The sequence below is a fragment of the Amphiprion ocellaris genome, chromosome 15 (assembly GCF_022539595.1).
Source record: "Amphiprion ocellaris isolate individual 3 ecotype Okinawa chromosome 15, ASM2253959v1, whole genome shotgun sequence".
Lineage (NCBI taxonomy): Eukaryota > Metazoa > Chordata > Actinopteri > Pomacentridae > Amphiprion > Amphiprion ocellaris.
In genome coordinates, this window is record NC_072780.1 from 23,342,444 (window position 1) to 23,362,779 (window position 20,336).

General features: G+C 38.6%; 2 protein-coding genes across 2 annotated transcripts in view; one reads left to right on the forward strand and one right to left on the reverse strand.

The window, feature by feature from the left end:
* vars2 (valyl-tRNA synthetase 2, mitochondrial) overlaps positions 1-10,678 on the reverse strand; it is a 34,230-nt gene extending 23,552 nt beyond the window's left edge. Inside the window, exons 1-9 of the mRNA XM_023294565.3 lie at positions 10,441-10,678; positions 10,109-10,298; positions 9,683-9,764; positions 9,490-9,590; positions 4,332-4,453; positions 4,153-4,219; positions 2,853-2,950; positions 2,665-2,746; positions 65-184 (exon numbers count right to left, since the gene is read on the reverse strand). Coding sequence (XP_023150333.1) covers positions 65-184; positions 2,665-2,746; positions 2,853-2,950; positions 4,153-4,219; positions 4,332-4,453; positions 9,490-9,590; positions 9,683-9,764; positions 10,109-10,297 — 861 coding nt within the window. The 5' untranslated portion in view covers position 10,298; positions 10,441-10,678. The remainder of the gene's footprint in view (positions 1-64; positions 185-2,664; positions 2,747-2,852; positions 2,951-4,152; positions 4,220-4,331; positions 4,454-9,489; positions 9,591-9,682; positions 9,765-10,108; positions 10,299-10,440) is intronic.
* Positions 10,679-10,924: 246 nt separating this feature from the next.
* On the forward strand, positions 10,925-19,121 carry ppp1r11 (protein phosphatase 1, regulatory (inhibitor) subunit 11). The gene is made up of 3 exons (XM_023294934.3): positions 10,925-11,240; positions 13,350-13,458; positions 17,398-19,121. Exons 1-3 carry the CDS (start codon positions 11,163-11,165, stop codon positions 17,580-17,582), a joined length of 372 nt encoding a protein of 123 aa, XP_023150702.1. The 5' UTR covers positions 10,925-11,162; the 3' UTR covers positions 17,583-19,121.
* The last annotated feature ends 1,215 nt before the right edge of the window (positions 19,122-20,336 follow it).

The following is a 20,336-nucleotide window of genomic DNA, read 5'->3' on the forward strand; positions in this document are numbered from 1 at the left end:
AGTGGTATCTATTAGTTGGTCCACTTGTATATGCTGCAATATGTAATTGTGTGAAGTGTCTTACCTCTATGTCAGAAATGGCGGATTCCAGAGCACAGCTCCAGTTGACCAAACCCTCTGAGCGATAAATCAGACCAGAGTCACACAGCCTGACAAAGGCTGCAGTCACAGCCCTGCTATAACTCTGAAATCAAAATCAAATTCAGCAGTATAAACATTTGAAAGATGATCCTTTTTATTTTAGCATTGCTATAAAAGCTCAGTTTGATACATACCATAATTGTGTCTACTGCTGTGCTCACTGAAAGAATGAATCAGTCGCAACATTAGTTAAAGCTCTATTCTGTATCCAGACTTGTGTATTCTGCTGTGTTTGGTTTGCTTTGTATGCTCTGACATGACGAGTGCTAGCCTCAATGTATTCTTAATAGTTTGCACAATCTACACAAAAAAAAATCTAGAATGAAAAGCAAAACAGGATTCTCAAATGTTTTCTTAATATATCAGGAAGTGTATTCACACTCTTTGTACTGACAAGTACTACTGAGCTCTGGTACATCCTACTTCCTACATTAGTGATCCTTGGGATGCTTCTACACCTTGACTGAGTCCACCTATGCCTAAGTAATTGGACAAAATGACAACACTTGTGTAACCTTTTTGCAACCATGGAAATGCCAAAGATGCTGAACTGCCTCCATCACACTCAAATGAGGTGGGTTTAGTCTTGTAGGTATATGGATAATAGGACACTTTCCATTGTCTTCACAGCATGAGATACAGCAAATACCAACTGACATAAAAGAATAATTACATTATTACAACGCGCTTTACTCTGGACTCAGCAAATCCTCACTGTCGAGACTTCAACTAGTTCAGAACGCTGCCGCTCGCCTTTTAACGGGGTCACGTAAATATAACCACATAACTCCCATCCTCCAGTCCCTCCACTGGCTCCCCGTGCACCTCCGTATTGATTTTAAACTTCTTTTATTTGTATTTAAATGCCTTCATGGTTTGGCCCCCCTGTACCTGTGTGATCTGCTGGTCCCCTACAACCCCTCTCGCTCACTGAGGTCAGCAGATCAAGCACTACTGGTGGTGCCTATGACCAAAAAGAAATTGAGAGGCGATCGTGCTTTTTCTGTGGCTGCTCCTAAACTGTGGAATGAGCTCCCACTAAAAATCAGAGAGGCTGATTCCCTCCCTATTTTTAAATCTCTTTTAAAAACACATTTTTTTAACTTGGCGTATGGCTCAGCTTAGAGCTGACTTTTACTCTACAACCTGTGTCTTATGTCTTATTTTTATACTCACATTATTTTATTTGTATTTTTATTTGGTTATTTATTTTTTATTTTAATTTTTTATTTTTAACTTTTTAATTTTTTAATTTTTTATTCTATTATTTAATGTGTACAGCACTTTGGTTGACAGTGTTGTTTTAAAGTGCTTTAGAAATAAAGTTGGATTGGATTGGTTCTGTGTTGAGCCATTCGCTTGTTAAGTGGCTGTTTGGTTTCCCCTATGTAGAGATCTGAGCATTCCTCGCTGCATTTAACTGCATACACCAGGTTGCTCTTCTGACTGTGTGGTGTGGGGTCTTGGACAAAGACTGGTCCACCCAAAAGATGACCTGGATGAATGAGAAACTACACAGACATCTCCATTTAATACAGCCAAATGTAATGTACCCTATAGTGCCACCTTCTGACAATATGCAGCCTAGTTTAGTAAAAAGATCTGAATGCTTACGTACTGGGATATTTCAGTCTTTTAATAAATTTACAACACATTTGTTTTGGTCATTGCATTTTGTGGACCTTAGACTGATGGGAAAGCCATCCATGGATTGGCACCTGGGTACATTTTACAGCTTACCTTCCCCAACTCTACCTCAAAGCCTCTCAGATCCTCAGAACAGTTGCTTTTAATTGTTCCATGATCAAAGCTAGTGGGTAAGGAATATTGAGCCTTGCCATAGCAGCTCCAAAGCTTTGGAATAATAATAATTTAGATTTGTTTTTTTTAGAAATTGACAACTTAAAAGGGGCTACTCAGTGGTTAGCATTGTTGCAATGCAGATAGAAGATCGCGTCCTGGCCTGGGATCTTTCTGTGTGGAGTTTGCATGTTCTCCCTGTGTATGCGTGGGTTTTCTCCCGGTTCTCCGGCTTCCTCCCACAGTACAAAAAACATGCTGAGGTTAACTGGTGATTCTAAATCGTCCGTAGGTGTGAATGTGAGTGCGATTGTTTATCTCAATGTGTAGCCCTGTGATAGACTGGTGACCTGTCCAGAGTGTACCCTGCCTTCACCCTAAGTCAGCTGAGATGGACTCCAGCCACCCGCGATCCTGAGGATTAAGTGGTGTATTGATAATGGATGGATGGATGGTTTTTATGGCTGAAAAAGATGTAAACAAAAGACATTCTGTACTTTATTTAATATTGTTTTCCAAATTGATTTAGTAAAATCTCATCTTGATCTTTGCACATGTTTTTGTTGCTGCCTGACTGATAAACATGTACAGCACTTTGGCCACCACAGGTTGTTTTAAATATATTAAACATATGAATAATCTGATTTGATTTGTTTTTAGAAAAAAATGTGGAAAACCTGAAAGAGTCTGAAAACAATGTACTGTATGTGAATATAATCTTACTGGATCCATAGTGAAACAGGCTCTGCTCCAGTCCAGAGAAGCTCCCAGCATCCTCAGCTGATGATAGATCTCATCTCCTTTCCTATGACACAAGGATGTAAGAACTGAAGTCAGCAAAGCAAACATTGTGCACACCAAACAGTAGATGTAATGCTCATTTAAAGGATGATGTGAATGTGAAGACTCACTCATTCTTCCATTTCCACACCTCCTGTATAAACCCATCCCTGGTAAAGTCCTGTCTGCACTTTCCTTCTTCCCTCAGCAGTCTCCTCTCCACCACTGTCTAACAGACATAAAAAATCAATACATGAGATGGAGGACAACACTCCAGACCATTGTCCAGCAAATAAATTGTGTCATATGCAGCCAGTTCCATTACTTTGCAATGCCCAATGGACACATTCCCTAGGTTTTCGCAAAAACTGTTATGACATCAAGTACAAAGTCTTTGTTAGAAGAAAAATGTGAGAACCCCAGTAAGTGGACATGCGCAGATGTATGACTTTTGTACTACAGCTGAGTCACCAGATTCTAAGCATAAGGCTGAAAAACTGTCTTTTCTGCATGTTTAAAACTGATATTAGATTGGTGCTTACCATCATCAGATGACTTTGATTGACTTACTGAACCACAACCATCTTTGGAAAAATGTGCTCTTGTTCTGACCAAAACATACTCCACCTCTCACACAATGTCAGCTGGGACCAGACTCCAGCATAAATATGGTGTTGAGGACAGGTTTTGTCCCCAACATTTATATTAGATCTGTGTTAGAAGAGTATCTCTTTCAGGTGTGTATGAACAGGAGAACCATTTACAAGGACCAACTTACATGCAGGCATGTTAAAGCCCTTTTAAGAAAGACTGAACCTACTGTTAGGTTTGTTTATCAGGAACAGCAATGATGCTCCTGGATCATGTTTAATTGTCCAAAAATGTCAGCAACCAAAACATCCCAATAAACATAACTCATTGTTAACTCCATTTCTAAACATTTCAATCAATATTCAGTACAATGGTGTTCTTGACCTCTCACAGATTATGGTTCAATGAAGATAAGTCACTCATTTTTTATTTTATAAAAATGCACATTAAAACTCTTTTTTAATGTACACTGGTAAGACCCACATATAAAATAAAACAGTTTTACATGACATTGATTTATGTTAAATTATATTTCACATTTTGGAATTATTTTTATGGCATGATGTTGATAAATTAAACAAGACATATCTTCTGTTCAGGGTGGGTTTGCAAATATATCAAATGAACCATTTTCATTTTATATGTTGATTACATTTATCAAGCCAAGCAGAAGAAGTTTCATTCTGAAAAAATACATATAACTTTTTTTTTTCTTTTTTTTTTTTTAAGATTTTTTCACTTCAAAATAGGTCAATTTGACCCGCAACATAACAGGAGGTTTAACAAAATGTGAATCCATTCCTTTAAATAAAGGACAAAGAAGAGATGAAGCCATCTTACCTGAGTTGCAATACCTGCATGGTCACATCCAGGTACCCACAGCACCCTATATCCCTGCATCCTTCTCCTGTTGGATTACAAATTGATGTATACATGCTTCATCAGAAGATAAGCTTTTTTTTTGGACATTCTGACTCAACTCTTAACTTCAAAATAAATATTAATAAATATAAATATACCATCGAACCAGAGCATCTTGTATGGCGACAGTCAAAGCATGGCCTAGGTGCAGAGAGCCTGTCACATTTGGTGGAGGGATACAAAGAGAAAAAGTCTGATCCACAGAGTGCGACAACTGCTCCTGAAAACATAAGAAATGGACAAAGCTCATGTGTGTGAAAGCCGTTTCCACTGCATTATTATTCCATATGTACTGAAATTGAATTAGTTGTCCATTTTTACTATCAAAAAGCTGAAAGTGTTTTTAACTGTTTAGGTAGACAATTTGACTGTAATTGGCGCTATATAAATAAAATTGAATTGAATTGAATCGTGACAAAACTACTGTTCAACTACTTGACTGAACTATGCAGCCTGTGTGTCGGACAGCAAGTGTTGGCTGGGATTTCACCACTGGCAAGGATGGAGAGGAGCAGGATGTCAGGGTCAAGACTAGTCAATGAAATGGGTCAACTGGACTGATCAAATGACCTCTGTCCGATGATATCTATTGGGTGACTACAGTACATATGACCTATCCCAGCGCCAACTACAATGAGGAGGGGAAGACAACACAAATTTGACATTCAGACCAACAGAAACATTGTAATGGCTTTGAACAATTTAACTTCCGTGAATCCCATTGAGGAATCCAAAGTTGTTTAAATCAATCCAACTGGACTTTAAGAAAGTTCCTTGAAGACGTTTCACCTCTCATCCAAGAGGCTTCTTCAGTTCTGGTAGTGGTTGATGTTGCCTCAGCTTATAACCACTGTGAGGTGTGGTCAGTGTTATTCACATTCCGACGACCATTGCAAAGGCCCATCTGGCTCCTCAACGATGGTCGTTGGAGTGTCTGAAAAACTGAGGAGGATCTTCAACAAACACCAGATCCCTTTCTTTTTTAAGCCAAATAACACCCTCAGACAAAGACTGGTCCACCCAAAAGACCCCACACCACACAGTCAGAAGAGCAACCTGGTGTATGCAGTTAAATGCAGCGAGGAATGCTCAGATCTCTACATAGGGGAAACCAAACAGCCACTTAACAAGCGAATGGCTCAACACAGAAGAGCCAGTTCCTCAGGACAGGATTCGGCAGTCTTCCTTCACCTCAAGGAAGAGGGACACTCATTTCAGGACACCAATGTTCAGATTTTGGACAGGGAGGACAGATGGTTTGAGAGAGGTGTGAAAGAAGCCATCCATGTCAAAGTGGAGAAGCCATCTCTGAACAGGGGAGGTGGTCTGTAACATCATCTTTCGCCGATTTACAATCAGGTCCTTTCAAAACTCCCCAAAAGAACTACTCAGCAGAACGACTCATGTGAAGTGGCTCATGCTAATGACCACCATTAGCATACGAGGGCTCGGTGAAACTCGCATTTCAACGACCCCCTTTGTCACTCCCTGGCTCCCAGCGACCATCGTGGAGGAGCCAGGTGGGCCTTTGCAATGGTCGTCGGAATGTGAATAACACTGACCACACCTCACAGAGGTTATAAGCTGAGGCAACATCAACCACCACCAGAACTGAAGAAGCCTCTTGGATGAGAGGTGAAACGGCTTCAAGGAACTTTTTTAAAGTCCAGTTGGATTGATTTAAACAACTTTGGATAACCATGACCTGGATGAATGAGAAACTACACAGACACCCCATTGAGGAATGCTGACTGTCATGCTTTGTTTGGCTTCATTTCACATTTAGTAAATCACCGATATCCTGTTTCACTTTTCATGTTGTTTTAGAACTTGCCATGATTTGCTTCAATAAACGTAAGAATTAGATTTTACAGTAATTTAATTCAAAAAGGTAAACTTTCATATATTTTACATTCATTACAGATAAAGTGAAAATTAAAAGCTTTTCTTTTCTTAATTTTGATTATTATGGCATGTTGCTCATGAAAATCTGAAATCCCGTATCTCAAATTATTAGAATAGCTCTTTACATCAATCCAAAACGGGATTTACAAAACAGAACTGTCCAACTTCTGAAAAATATGTTAATTTATACATTCAGTACTTAGCTGAGGTTCTTTTACAGTGAACTACTGCATCAATGCAGCAAAGCTTTCAGGTCTGTGCCTGTGGCACTGCTAAGGTATCACTGAAGCCCAAGCTGTTTTGGTAGCAGACTTAAGTTGATCTGTATTTTGGGATAGCGTGTTTCTCATCTTCCTGTTGACAATATCCTATATGGGATTCTATGGGGTACGGGTCAGGCAAGTTGACAGGCCACTCAAGCACAGTAATATAACAATGCTCACGAAATCATTTGGTAGTAGTTTAGGCACTATGGGCAGGCGGTAAGTGCTGCTAAAGAAAAAAATCATCATCTGCATAAAGCTTGTCAGCAGGTGGAAGCATGAAGTGCTCTAAAATCTCTTGGTAGACAGCTGTGTCACCTTTGGACTTTCTAAAAATGCAGTGGACAATGACAGCAGATGACACTGCACTCCAAATCATCACGGACTGCAGAAATTTCACATTGAATTTCAAACAGATTGGATTCTAAGCCTCTCCGCTCTCTCTTCAGACTCTAGGAGCTTGGTTTCAAAATTTAATGCAATAATAAAAGTACTTTTTATACCACTGAGTAACAGTCTAGTTGTTTTTCTCTTTAGCTCAATGAAGATGCTTCAGATGTTGTCTCTGGTTCAGGAGTGGCTTGATACTAGAAACATGACAGTTGTAGCTCCTTTCCTGAAGATGTTGTGGCTCTTCATGCACTGCCACAGTGCACTCCTTGTAAAGCTCTCCAAAGTTCTTGAATCAACTTTTGACAATGCTCTCAATGTTGTGATCATCCCTGTTGCTTATGAACCTTCCTATTATGCTAATATGCTTTGATACAGCACTCTACCCACAGCCAACTGTTTCAGCAATGACCTTCTGTGGCCTAAACTCCTTGTGGAGGGTATGGATGACTGTCTTCTGGACAACTGTTAAGTCAGCAGCCTTGCCCAGGATTATGGTTTTGTGTAGACCCATCTTTACTTTTTTTTCTCGTTCTTTTAATTGCTCCGCTTCTGATATTTTCTCACTCTTTGTCCTTATTCTGGCTTTCTGGCAGTCGGTGCTGCTGGGTGGCATGGCACAAGGTGACAATGTCTGTAGGAAAACAGTCTTTGAGTCTTTGAGAGAGGCACAATATTTATACTGTTTGAATAGTAATTTAGTCAAACTCAAAATTAAATATTATTTCATTATTATTATTATTATTATTATTATTATTATTATTATTATTATTATTATTGTTATTATTATTATTATTATTATTATTAATAATAATAATAATAATAACAATAATAATAATAATAATAATAATAACAATAATAATAATTTTGAGCTAAGGGTCATAATTATCAAAATAATTATCAAAAATAAGGGAAACATTTTACTTTATGAGGAATGAGTGTATGAATACATAAAAAAGTTGCTTTCTTAAATAAGTGATGAAGCTTTTTTGTGATATTCTAATTGTTTGTGATGCACAAGTATATATATTAACCAAAACCACTGGAAAAATCTATTTAAAAAAATAAAAAAAAAGACATTTAAGTGCCAAAAATTTTAAGTTAGGCCTCTGTCACAGTCACAGTCGGAAGTTATATTTCTAGAGATACTGAACCCTTAAAATTACTCCCCCAGGTAAGACAATTTTGTGAGAGTAAAATTATAAAAATTCCCAAGTCAAAAAATATATGAAATGCATTCCAAAATATTTAGTAGACCTTAGTTTTGGGTCGTAGGTAATTAATAAGTAAACTCTGAACAAAATTTGAGATGGTTGGAGAAACATTTTTATCTGAAAGGACATGACCCTAATGTGCATCCTGAGATGGGATTATATTGCAGGTAAAACTGAGATCAAAATAACACATTTCAATATCGGGTCAGGTGTAAACATAAAAAAACCATCAGTTACCCGCACTGACATATCAAGGTATGGAGCACATTTTAAGGTGCAAATTTGTCTGACGTGTGCATTTATATTTTGGGTTTTTTATTAGAGGTAGACCGGATCGGCCGGCCGATATTTTGGGCCGATATATGGACTTTTTTCAATATCGGTCATTGGCTGATATTTACAAATAAAAAGACGATTTGTGATCAGGCACCCATACGGGTAGCTGCCGCGACCGCTTTTCCCTTAGAAGGACCCCCGGCACTCAGAGAGCGGAGCATGAGTGGAGCGAGTGAGCCAAGCAACAACAAGCCTAACCCTAACCACTTTCAGGTTACTTTTTAATTGGATTTTTTGTAAACTTAAGTATTTTTTTTATGTTATTGTACTTTTTCACTTTTTGTGTTCAATAAATGTTAGCGTTCTACTAGTGTATTTAATTTGTAATATATACATGTATATATTTTTAGTGTTTAAATTACCTTTTGTATTCGACGTGCTTTAAAAAAAAAAAGGATATCGGCCTTAAAAATCGGCTTCTACAATCGGCTTTAGATATCGGCCATCGGCTGAAAATTATTTTTTAAAAATCGGTATCGGCCTTTGAAAATCCCATATCGGTCGACCTCTATTTTTTATAGAACGACTCTTTCTGTTGCATGTTAGGCTCTTATTATCACAGTAAGTAAACAATACAATAGCAATATTACTGCAAATACTATTGACATTAAATAGTCCATTGTGAACAAGGTCTCCATCTACATAAATAGCAATAGCAACAACATTTTTGCTTCAGTTCTAGCTTCAGTCAGATTTCAGACTTGGCTACATAAACACAGTTGCCTTGATTTGCTTTAATTACTAAACTGTTTAATGTAAAAGAATGCATAAAAGTGAAGTTATATTTAAACACAAATTATACACTACTGAACAAAATTAGGAAACGGCAAACAACATTTTTTGGACACATCTTAAGGAAGGAGACCCTGGAATATATTGTCACAACTGGAAAAATTAACGGGAAGAGAGGACGAGGCAGACAGAGAATGAAAATGATAGATGGACTTACATCATGGCTACACATGGAATGGGCAACAGTCACAATTCAGAGAGCAAAAGATCGGAGAAGCTGGAGAGAAATGATTGCCTACGCTGAATGGCATGGCACTTGATTGATATTTATTACTTGCATAACTTTATAGCAGAAAGTCATCAGTTTAGTGTATTACCAGTCTTAAGAAGTTGTTTTAAAAGGTTATAATTCTCACATGTCGTTCAGGACTGAAGAATCCCTTTTTCTCCCACCACTGATACCAGCTGGACTCCACATACTCTGGACTGTACGAGGACGGAAATGGCAAGCTAGTGTCTGCACAAAAGAATAAAAACTGTTTTCAGTCTGCAGAGAATCATCACAGGGAAATAAGCTGGTAATGGAAGCAGTAACAGGAAGTCAGTCACCTTTCTTTGCCCCAGGAGATGTCTGGACAGTGTAAACAATCTTTTGCTTTTCGCTCCAATTCACTGATTTAACTTCAGCACTCTGGAAACACACATACCCAAGTTCAAACAGAGTCACAATTATTTTATGAGTGATATTAACAACTATAATTTAAAAAAATTTAACAACAGTTCTAGATTTTTAATCAAATGAGTTAAAACGTATTTTGCTGTATATGAGTACTTGCTTACTTCTACACGACAGTCTTGCCTACATAATTAAATAATATAGGTGCAAAAATAGAGACTATTTTGACTAAAGCAATTTTCTGAAAAAAAACTAACGAACAAAAAAAGCAAGATATTACACCACTCTAATATGACTGATGGTCTCAGCCTGGCCACCTTGTAAAAACTGTCTATACCCTGTTTTAGTTTTCAACTTACACTGTGTTGACTTGACATTATGGCCTCCTCACGCGCTCGTCTCCGCCTCTGTTTCTCAGCTTGGGGCCTTGGAGAGGAGTTTGACGGAGAAGGAAAGGGATGTGAAGGTTTTGGTGGGTTGCTGGAGGAGAGTCTGACAGCCTTTCTCCCTGGAAGCCATAAACTCGGAAATCGAACTGCCCTCCACATTCTGAATAACGCACAATGTTGGAAACAAAAAACAGAAACCACAGTTATGCTATGGCAAAGTCGTGTACCTGACATATTGGCTACACACGAAATTAGTTATTCTGCGATGGCAGTTGACGTTTCAGTCAGCTGGGTTTACTTACTGTGCTTTCAGTACAGTGCCCACCGTTTTCGACCTTTTAATTGTATTATTGCAAACCCCGGAAAGGGCATTTGGAAATATAGCTAATTATAAGCAAACATTATGCCATGACATTTTAGAATAATTGTACCATATCGCATTACTCTGTCTTAATCTAAAACAAACAAAAAAACAGTCTACTCCCAGCACGAGGATCCTGTTGGATTACGGGCTGTTACATTTTCACGGACAAGTGGAACTAAGTGCTGTCCGTCTCCAAATATCTTCCCCACAGCAATACGACTGTCAAGAAAAAGGGACAGCATACTACCACATTTATAAATAAAATAACTTGTGAAAATATTATTTTCCCCAAAAATGCATTATTAACAGAATGAATACTACAAATAGCACAAACAAAATAATTACACAATCCAATAGTTGGGTGTGATTTGTTGTATTTCTCTGATTCACATAGCTGACAGTTTTGACGTGAAACATGACACTTCCGGTTTAAGTCTGACTGCTTGTTGTGGAGCTTGACTTGTGGTAGCCGCGTCTCACGACTGATCCACACGTCCTGTTCTTCAGGTCAACATTTTTTCATTAATAATACATCTTATGAGTACAGGACGTCTGTAATTGTAGCTGCCAGAACGTTATTTTACACATCAGTGACGCGTCACTCTGGTTCGTTAGCATCTTTAAGCTAGCTAACGGTAGGTTAGCAAAGCAGTACCAGGGATGGCAGAGGTTCCCGGGACATCAAGTGAGACGATAACGGAGACAGTACAGACGAGCACGCCGCCACCGCCCCAGCAGGTAAATGCTAAAGAGCTGGCCGTAAAGACTGCTTTGTACTGTTTTGCTTACCACTGGTCAAGTAGAGTACAAACACGTTTTTTTCATCGCTAACGATGTCGTGCTACTTGTTCACAGTGTTTATTATATTAGACTGGAATTATAATATCTCTGACTTGTGAAGCTTCACGCGGCCCGGTACGTTAGGTGCGTTAAGTTCCAATAAATCACGGTGCTTGTTAGGATTTTGGCTAGTAAGTTTTGACATTACAGTAACCGCAGAGGTATCAAACTTTCTGCATATTGTGAATTAACAGTAACCCCCTGTGGTTGGAACGGCAGGTTGTGGTTCTCTGGACAGGTTCGGTTGTGGTTCTGGACATATATACACTAATTATCGAAGTTTTCTTGCTGTACTGATATTACAAATAGGCTGTCACATCGCATAAGGCAGCTGTAGCAATATATTGAAAGATGTACCTATTAAGTGTATCTAGTCATGAATATATAGAGGCCACTGTTCACGTGCTTCTTGTCAATGTCCATATTTTTTTAGTTGGGTCTTTGTGTCCATGTCCCATTGAAGAGAAATCGAAATTATGCATGCAGGGCATTTGCATATTGGTGTTCTCCTAGCTTTGTGTTTGACTTTTTTTCTGTTTCACCATGGCAATGCCCTGATTTGGAAATAAGTGGTTTTCCACTTTAGTGTAGAACAGCTTCATTGATTTGTACAAATCCAACACTTTTAGGTAGAATTTTAAGGTTGGCTACAAGTGCTGTGAAGTCATTACACCTTTTTTCACCAAGTGCCCCATGCCTGACCATCTTCCCTCACTGGAGAGATGTGAGTTGAAAGACATCCATCCATCCTTTTTCTGTACACCACTTTATCCTCTGTAGTGTCGCCGGGGGGCTGGAGTCTGTCCCAGCTGATTTAGGGTGAAGGCAGGGGACACCCTGGACAGGTCACCAGTCCAATGGCCAATGCAGAGAGACAGACAACCAAGCACACACATTCACATAATTTAGAATCACCAATTAACCTCAGCATGTCTAGACTGAGAAAGGAAGCTGGAGAATCCACACTGGGAGAACATGCAAACTCCACACAGAAAGGTCCCAGACTGAGATTCAAACCCAGGACCTTCAAGCTGTGAGGCGACAGTGCTATGTACCACATCACCATGCTATCCCAAGTACAAAGCAAATTGCATTTATAAATATCCTCAGTTTAAAACATATACTCTCAAAATGTTGTAATACCTAGATAAACTGTTTGATAATGATAAATATGATTTTGGGAAATCATTGTTACTAATTGATTGGGACAAGATTTGCAAAGTCTCACTATCATCTAAATCAGTGAGGAAAATCCTACAAAGTGTATGCATACTACTGTTTGAAACCGGAATTCAGATGCCTCTGAACGTTGTTGGCTGTGGACAAGTTGGTGAGAACTAGGTATAACATCTTTGAGACATATCTCCTTTAAAAATAGACATAAAGATGTTGGTTGCTTACAGCAGATGCTGCAATAATTGTAATTTAGCATTTCCAAAATAATTTGTCATATTATAATATATTATATAATTTTTTATTTTCCTTTACATTTGCCCAGGACACACTCTTCATGAACTGCAAATCAGAGTCTTGATAGGAGCATGTGTAGTACTTGAGATACATTACTTTTCACATAGCAGGGATGGGAACACTGATATACCCAGATAGACATGGAGAGAACTAGGGCTGGACCCGAATATCTGAATATCCGATCATGACGGTGGTATCCGAATATTTATTTTGAGATTCGAATATTTGGTATTCGGACTCCCCCCCACCCCACCCCACCCTCCGTCGGACGATGTCCCACGATCGGTATTCGTGTCGTCAGTTCGCCCGACGTTGGACATTCTGATATGCACCAATCCTAATATTTGGAGCCCAGAAACTGCTATTCGGGCCAGCCCTAGAGAGAACATAAAGTCTCTATTAAGAAAGTCACAGAGATATCTTTTGTTGAATTTGGACCCAGGTCCTTCTTCTTCCTGTGTGCTGACATGGGTTAACACTTGGCCCAATTTATATTTGATGCCAAGTATCTTACAGCAGACCTCTTATGTGTTACAGGAGGGACGAAGCTTGACAATCAAGCTGAGGAAGAGAAAGACTGAGAAGAAGGTGGAGTGGTCTAGTGACACCGTCGACAATGAACACTTGGGAAGAAGGTCTTCAAAGTGTGAGTTCATCTTCCTTATTACAACAGACAGAAAAATAATTAAGTTAACAATGATGTTAGTCTGAATCAAATGACCTACACTGAGTCAGCCACAACATTAAAGCCACCTACCTAATAGTGTAGGTTGGAAACGGCTCTAATATATCAAGATATGGACTCCACAAGACCTCTGAATCTGTTCTGTACTATAAGGGTGTAAGTTGTCAACGTTACATCCTTAAAGTCCTTGAAGTTGTTAGGTGGAGACTCTAGGGATTACACTTGTTTTTCCAGCTTATCCCAGAGATGCTTGACCACTTTTTGCAGTATGGCAGCCTGCATAATTCTGCTGAAACTCGCCGCTACCTTCATGGTACACTGTTGCCATGAAAGAGTGTACTTGGTCTACAACAATGTTCAGGAAGGTGGTACATGTCAAGTGAACAACCACATGAATGCTAGGACCCAAGATTTCCCAGAAGAACTATGGCCAAAGCATCTCACTGCTTCTGCCAGCTCACTTTCTTCCCTTAGTGCATTCTGCTGCCATCTCTTCAGCAGATAAAACACTCACCCCACAGTATAAGAAAATGAAATTCATCATACCAGACCACCTTCTTTCTTTGCTCCATGGTCCAGTATTGATGGTCACCTGCTCATTGTTGGTGCTTTGAATGGTCTGTAGCTACATGGCTAGCTGTGAGGCACTGTGTGCTCGAACACCTTTTTATCATAGCCAACATTAATACTTTAAGCCATTTTTGCTACCATATCTCTGTGGGATCAGACCACATGGGTCATTTGTCACTCTGACCCCTTTGGTCTTGATCACTTTTGGTAGGTACATACCACTGCATACTAGAAACACCAAACAAGACCTGCCATTTTAAAGATGTTCTGGCCCAGTCATCTAGCCATCACTATTTCGATCTTGTCATATTCTCTCAAATTCTTACACTGCCCATTGCGCTGATAATTGTTTCTGCTTCCAACATATCGGCTTCAAGAACTGAAGGTTTTAATGTTGTGACTGATCACTGTAAAATATGTCCACTGAAAGTTGTAGGCCTTTGGAGACAATCTACATCTAAATTTACTGTCAGATTTTTGGAGCCAATTCTCCCAAGGCAACTTCTGCTGCAACCCATGTCTTCAAATGAACCAACTGAAACATGAAATTATGTAGAATGTACTTCCTTTTTTTTCCCCTTTTTGGTTTACACTGTGGCTCTGCACACCTTGGGATGAGTAATAGTAACTCTTTCCATGCAGATAAATGTATTAAGTCATCTGACTCATCTTACAATATATGACAATCCTTGCAACTTGAGTTCACACTTTCTAATTATTTGGATCTTTATTATCAAGTCAGTCTGTACATCCATGGTGTAAATACTAATGTTATGTGGCATTTTATGGTGAAAACTGTAGAATGTGTAGAAATGCAGGCTAAAGAATGAGGCTCAACTGTAGCCCACCAATACGTTGATCTATGACAGCATGGTGAGATTTGAAGTTCCAAAATTCAGATATGTTAAGTTTTTAAATTTTGCATAACCAAAGCTGTTTTTTTACACACACTACCAGTCAACAGTTTGGACACACCTTCTCATTTCATGGTTTTTCTTTATGTTCATGACTATTTACATTGCAGATTCTCACTGAAGGCATCAAAACTATGATTGAACACATATGGAATTATGTAGTAAACAAAGAAACTGTGAAATAAGTCAAAACATGTTTTATATTTTATATTTTTCAATTTAGCCACCCTTTGGTTTGATTACTGCTTTGCACACTCTTGGCATTCTCTCGATGAGCTTCATGAGGTCACCTGAGATGATTTTCCAACAGTCTTGAAGGAGTTCCCAGAGATGCTGAGCACTTGTTGGCCTTTTTGCCTTCACTCTGCGGTCCATCTCCTCCCAAACATCTGGATTGGGTTTAGGTCAGGGGACTGTGGAGGCCAGGTCATCTGACGCAGCACTCCATCACTCTCCTTATTGGTCAAGTAGCCCTTACACAGCCTGGAGGTGTGTTTGGGGGTCATTGTCCTGTTGAAAAATGAATGATGGTCCAACTAAATGCAAACTACATGGGATGGCATGTCGCTGCAGGATGCTGAGGTAGCCATGCTGGTTCAGTGTGCCTTCAATTTTGAATAAATCCCCAACAGTGTCACCAGCAAAGCACCCCCACACCATCACACCTCCTCCTCCATGCTTCACAGTGAGAACCATGCATGGTAGAGACCATCCCTTCACCTTTTCTGCGTCGCACAAAGACACGGCTGGTGGAAATAAAGATCTCAAATTTGGACTCATCAGACCAAAGCACAGATTTCCACTGGTCTAATGTCCATTCCTTGTGTTTCTTGGCCCAAACAAATCTCTTCTGCTTATTGCTTTTCCTTAGTAGTTGTTTCTTAGCAGCTATTTGACCATAAAGGCCTGATTGGTTCAGTCTCCTCTGAACAGTTGATGTAGAGATGTGTCTGCTACTAGAACTCTATGTGGCATTTATCTGGTCTCTAATCTGAGGTGCTGTTAACTTGCCATTTCTGAGGCTAGTGATTAGGATGAACTTATCCTCAGCAGCAGAGGTGACTCTTAGTCTTCCTTTCCTGAGGCAGTCCTCATGTGAGCCAGTTTCGTCGTAGCGCTTGATGGTTTTTGCGACTGCACTTTCAGATACATTAAAAAATTTTGCAATTTTCCGGACTGACAGACCTTCAGTTCTTAAAGTAATGATGGACTGTCATTTCTCTTTACTTAGCTGATTGATTCTTGCCATAATATGGATTCTAGCAGTTGTCAAATAGGGCTGTCAACTGTGTACCAACCCGACTTCTGCACAACACAACTGATGGTCTCAACCCCATTAAGAAGGTAAGAAATTCCACAAATTAACCTTGACGAGGCACACCTGTGAAGTGAAAACCATTTCAGGTGACTACCTCATGAAGCTCATCAAGAGAGTGTGCAAAGCAGTAATCAAAGCAAAGGGTGGCTACTTTGAGGAATCTAAAATACAAAACATATTTAGAGTTATTTCACAATTGTTGTTTGCTACATAATTCTGTATACCTTGCTTCATAGTTTGGATGTCTTCACTATGTATCTACACTGTAGAAAGTAGTAAAAATAAAGAAAAAGGATTCAGTGAGAAGGTGTGTCCAAACTTCTGACTGGTAGTGTATGTTACATGCTAAGGTAATAATGCTAATGCTAATGCTCGCAGTGTTCCATCAGTATGGTTCTTATACCTCTGGAACACCTACACTCTCCTCGATCGAACAATACACACATATTTACCTTGTATTGAAAACCTGTGGGCATGCAACTCAGATAATGTTAATCATGAAAAATGTACTAGAACATGTACAACACACATGGTATGTCAAGTGATGACATTTCTGAGTAAGGTTTTTGTTGTGATGATTTTAAGTTAAACAAGGCAAAATTTTGTATAAAATGCCAAGAGTTTGATGGTGTCATATGATGGATTACACTTGAAAAAGTTGCCATAATGTCAAAATTCTTTATCTCAGAAATCCCTTCTGCCCACACTCATTAATCCCCAAACTAAGTCATATAAAGGTTAAGGTAATTAATTTTTCATTCAGCCTTAATGATCCTCCAAACTCATGCATAGAAAGAGCTGGCGTGCATTAGAAAGTAAATAAAATCCTTGATACATAAGTCTGCAGTGATTGAGAGGAAGCGTTCACTCTCTTTCAGTCTCTGGCACAACTTGATATATGAAATCCAACAGCAGCTGGAAAGCTATTTTTATCACAAGCTCCCTTTAGTTAATATTTCAGACCAGAAATGTTTGAACAAGGTGTCACGCTGAATTTTTGATTTTCAGAGAACCAGCAGTTTATGATGAGTCAGTGAAGCCATGAGCTATAGATGAAGATCCCCTAGATCAGTTCTAATCCTTCATGTTGTGTTTCAGGTTGCTGTATTTATGAGAAGCCCCGACAGTTTGGAGAGTCGTCCTCTGAAAGCGAGGGAGACGATGATGATGAAGGGTGTGGCAGTGCTCACTGTATCCTGGGCCACGGCAGGAGAGGTCATGGACAGAGGGGGGGCGGGGAGGCCACAGTGCCTCCAAACTCTGGAGGGTCACACACCCACTAGTGAGCACTGAGGCTGATTGTGGGGTTTTCTCAACACCACGGTGACACATTACAAAACTGCACTCTTGTTTTAGTTTAGCTCCATCACTGGCAAACCTGGTGCTGTGTTGCAGTCATGAGTCAGAAAGTCCCAGCTGTCTGAGCAGAATTACAATGTCTGCACTGCTGCTCTGCTCTGAAACACACAGAGCAACATCATGGATTATTGAATTAGGCTAATTGAAAATCATGCCCTCCTTTAAATATCTAAAAGCATGCTCAGTATTGTGCTGAACAACATATGTAACGTGGAATGATGGCTCATTCACAAAGTGGGCATAATGTTAATAAAGGGTAATTTCAGTGTTTTTGCATGTTTTAGCCCTTTTAAAATACATCATGCACCATATGCAGTACATTACTGTTGCACATTTCCAAAGCATGTAATATAATGGTAGATTTTCAAATGCTTTTGTGTTTTCTGGTCAGCCGTTGGCATCCATACCTTTCACTATGCTATGAAAATAAACTTTAAGGTTTGTAATCCATCACATTGATCTTTATGCTTTTATTTTAGTCCGTGTTGTGTGGACATACAATTAAGGTCATAACTGATGACCCGATAATCTGCCAAATATTTTTTCAGTTAAATAAGTATTTTTTTCAATATTATTTTTGTCAACAGAAGTTTTGCAATCTTGTGAAAATGATTGCAAGCAAAATAGATGCAAATTATTTTTTATGACAATCAACTTATGGATAAAAGTTTTATTTAGTAATTCATTAGTTTTTTGGTTCTTTTAGAATGTCAAAGAAAAAACAGGCAAGCTTGAGTCTTGAAATGACATTTTAAAATGGATTGTGTTTGTCAAAAACTCAAATATATTAACTTATCTGATTACACTGCTCAAACAACAGTTTTCAGTTGATCAGCTGGTTTTTAAACAAAATGCATCATCACCCACTGCCCAGTGGTAACTAGTTTTATGTTACACATTTTGGCCTATTTGCCCTTTCTACAAACCACACTTAGACACATTACAGAACTCTAGTCTAGGAAGAGCTACAGGACTTGAACAATACATTGTCATACTGTAATATTGAGTGGCTGCCAATGACACACACAAAACCATTTCAAAAGTACTTTGGAAAATGGTCATCAGCAGTAATGTAAGGTCATCACTTTACTAAAACGTAAAAAGCATCAATTATAATATCACTGTAATCAGAACAGGCTCCATGCCTCTATTTCCAAGACAAAATGCAATCGCACTGCACCGTCTGCAGCAGTATAATGGACTTTCTGACTGTGAGGCATCTCTGGAACACAGTATATGAGGAGTTTTAAAGAGTTGGAGCTAGAGAGGCAATAATAGGCAGTCTGGCAGTGTAATATCCCTTGATGAAGTGGCAGAGTTAATTGTATGTAATGCAGCACATTGTTTTTAATTTATTTTCTGGTTCTAATTCTGAACTTGCTGATATTTGACATGAAGTTGACCGCAGTCTGTGGCATAACTAGCCTGTATGTGAGAATTGGAATACAGTGGATTGAAGACTGGCTACTCACAAAGATCTCACTTTTATTTTGAGTTCGGTGTTTGCTTTTTTGGATTTGTAGATCAGTTTTAAAGCTAATGTAGTTTTTGTGATGATTGCTGACAATCCATATTTGGCAGTACTCTAATTACATAATTACTACATGTGCTTTCAGCACCTCCCATATTATCCGTTAGACTTAAGTCATTAATATTAGGGAATCCAGCCTTGTTCTTACCTGCAGGTTTTGCTGCAATAGTGCAGCTCACTCAAGTCCATTGGATCATGACTTAACCTTATAGTAGCAACACAAAACATTTTCAGTCATTCTCAGATAAAAAATGACTCTGTCTTACAGACTTGGAGAAATATTTATTTGTTATTTAGGATTTTTGTAAAATCTTTTAATTTTGCTTTTTCAGATCACTAATAAAATGCCATCAAATAAAATCAGTACATGTAAAAAAAATCTGACTCCTTCCTGCAGCTGTAGGAGTACTTAACCACATGTTAATCTGGATTCTTTATTTCCAAGCATCGACCTGTGTACAACTAAATTGATGAAAGTCTAATTTCTGTTGAGAAAGTTCTTCTAAAAGTTGAAATGCATTAACAGTTAGATGTATCATGAGCTAGTCTTTTCAAAGTTGACCTCATACATGAATTCTTTCTCAGATCCAAGTGGGGTCTTAGGCCCATGATTTCCTTATCACTTTCAGAAAATTTCCAGTGGAAAAAAACAGGTCAACTGGGACCAATAGCAGAACGTTGTTACATTTTCAATAAATGAATTCCAAATAACCCAGAGAGAAAATAAGGATTTAAATAGAGCTTTATATATATATATATATATATATATATGTATATGTATATGTATATGTATATGTATATGTATATGTATATGTATATGTATATATATATATATATATATATATATATATATATATATATATATATATATATATATATATATATATACATACATACATATATACAGTTTTTATTGAGTTTTCCATTAACTTCACTATAATACATTTTGTTTGCGTCACATATTGTAGGAAAAGGAAAAAACATAGAACAGCTGCCGCAGTATTTTGGTTACAGTATATAAAGTTGCCATTCCCCTCCCATGCCCTGCCCATCCCATCCCATTCCAACCCTCCCCCTTCAGCCCCAAGGCCCAGATCTTACATATGTGATTGTACTATGTGATCATCAAAGATGACTGCAAAAATGG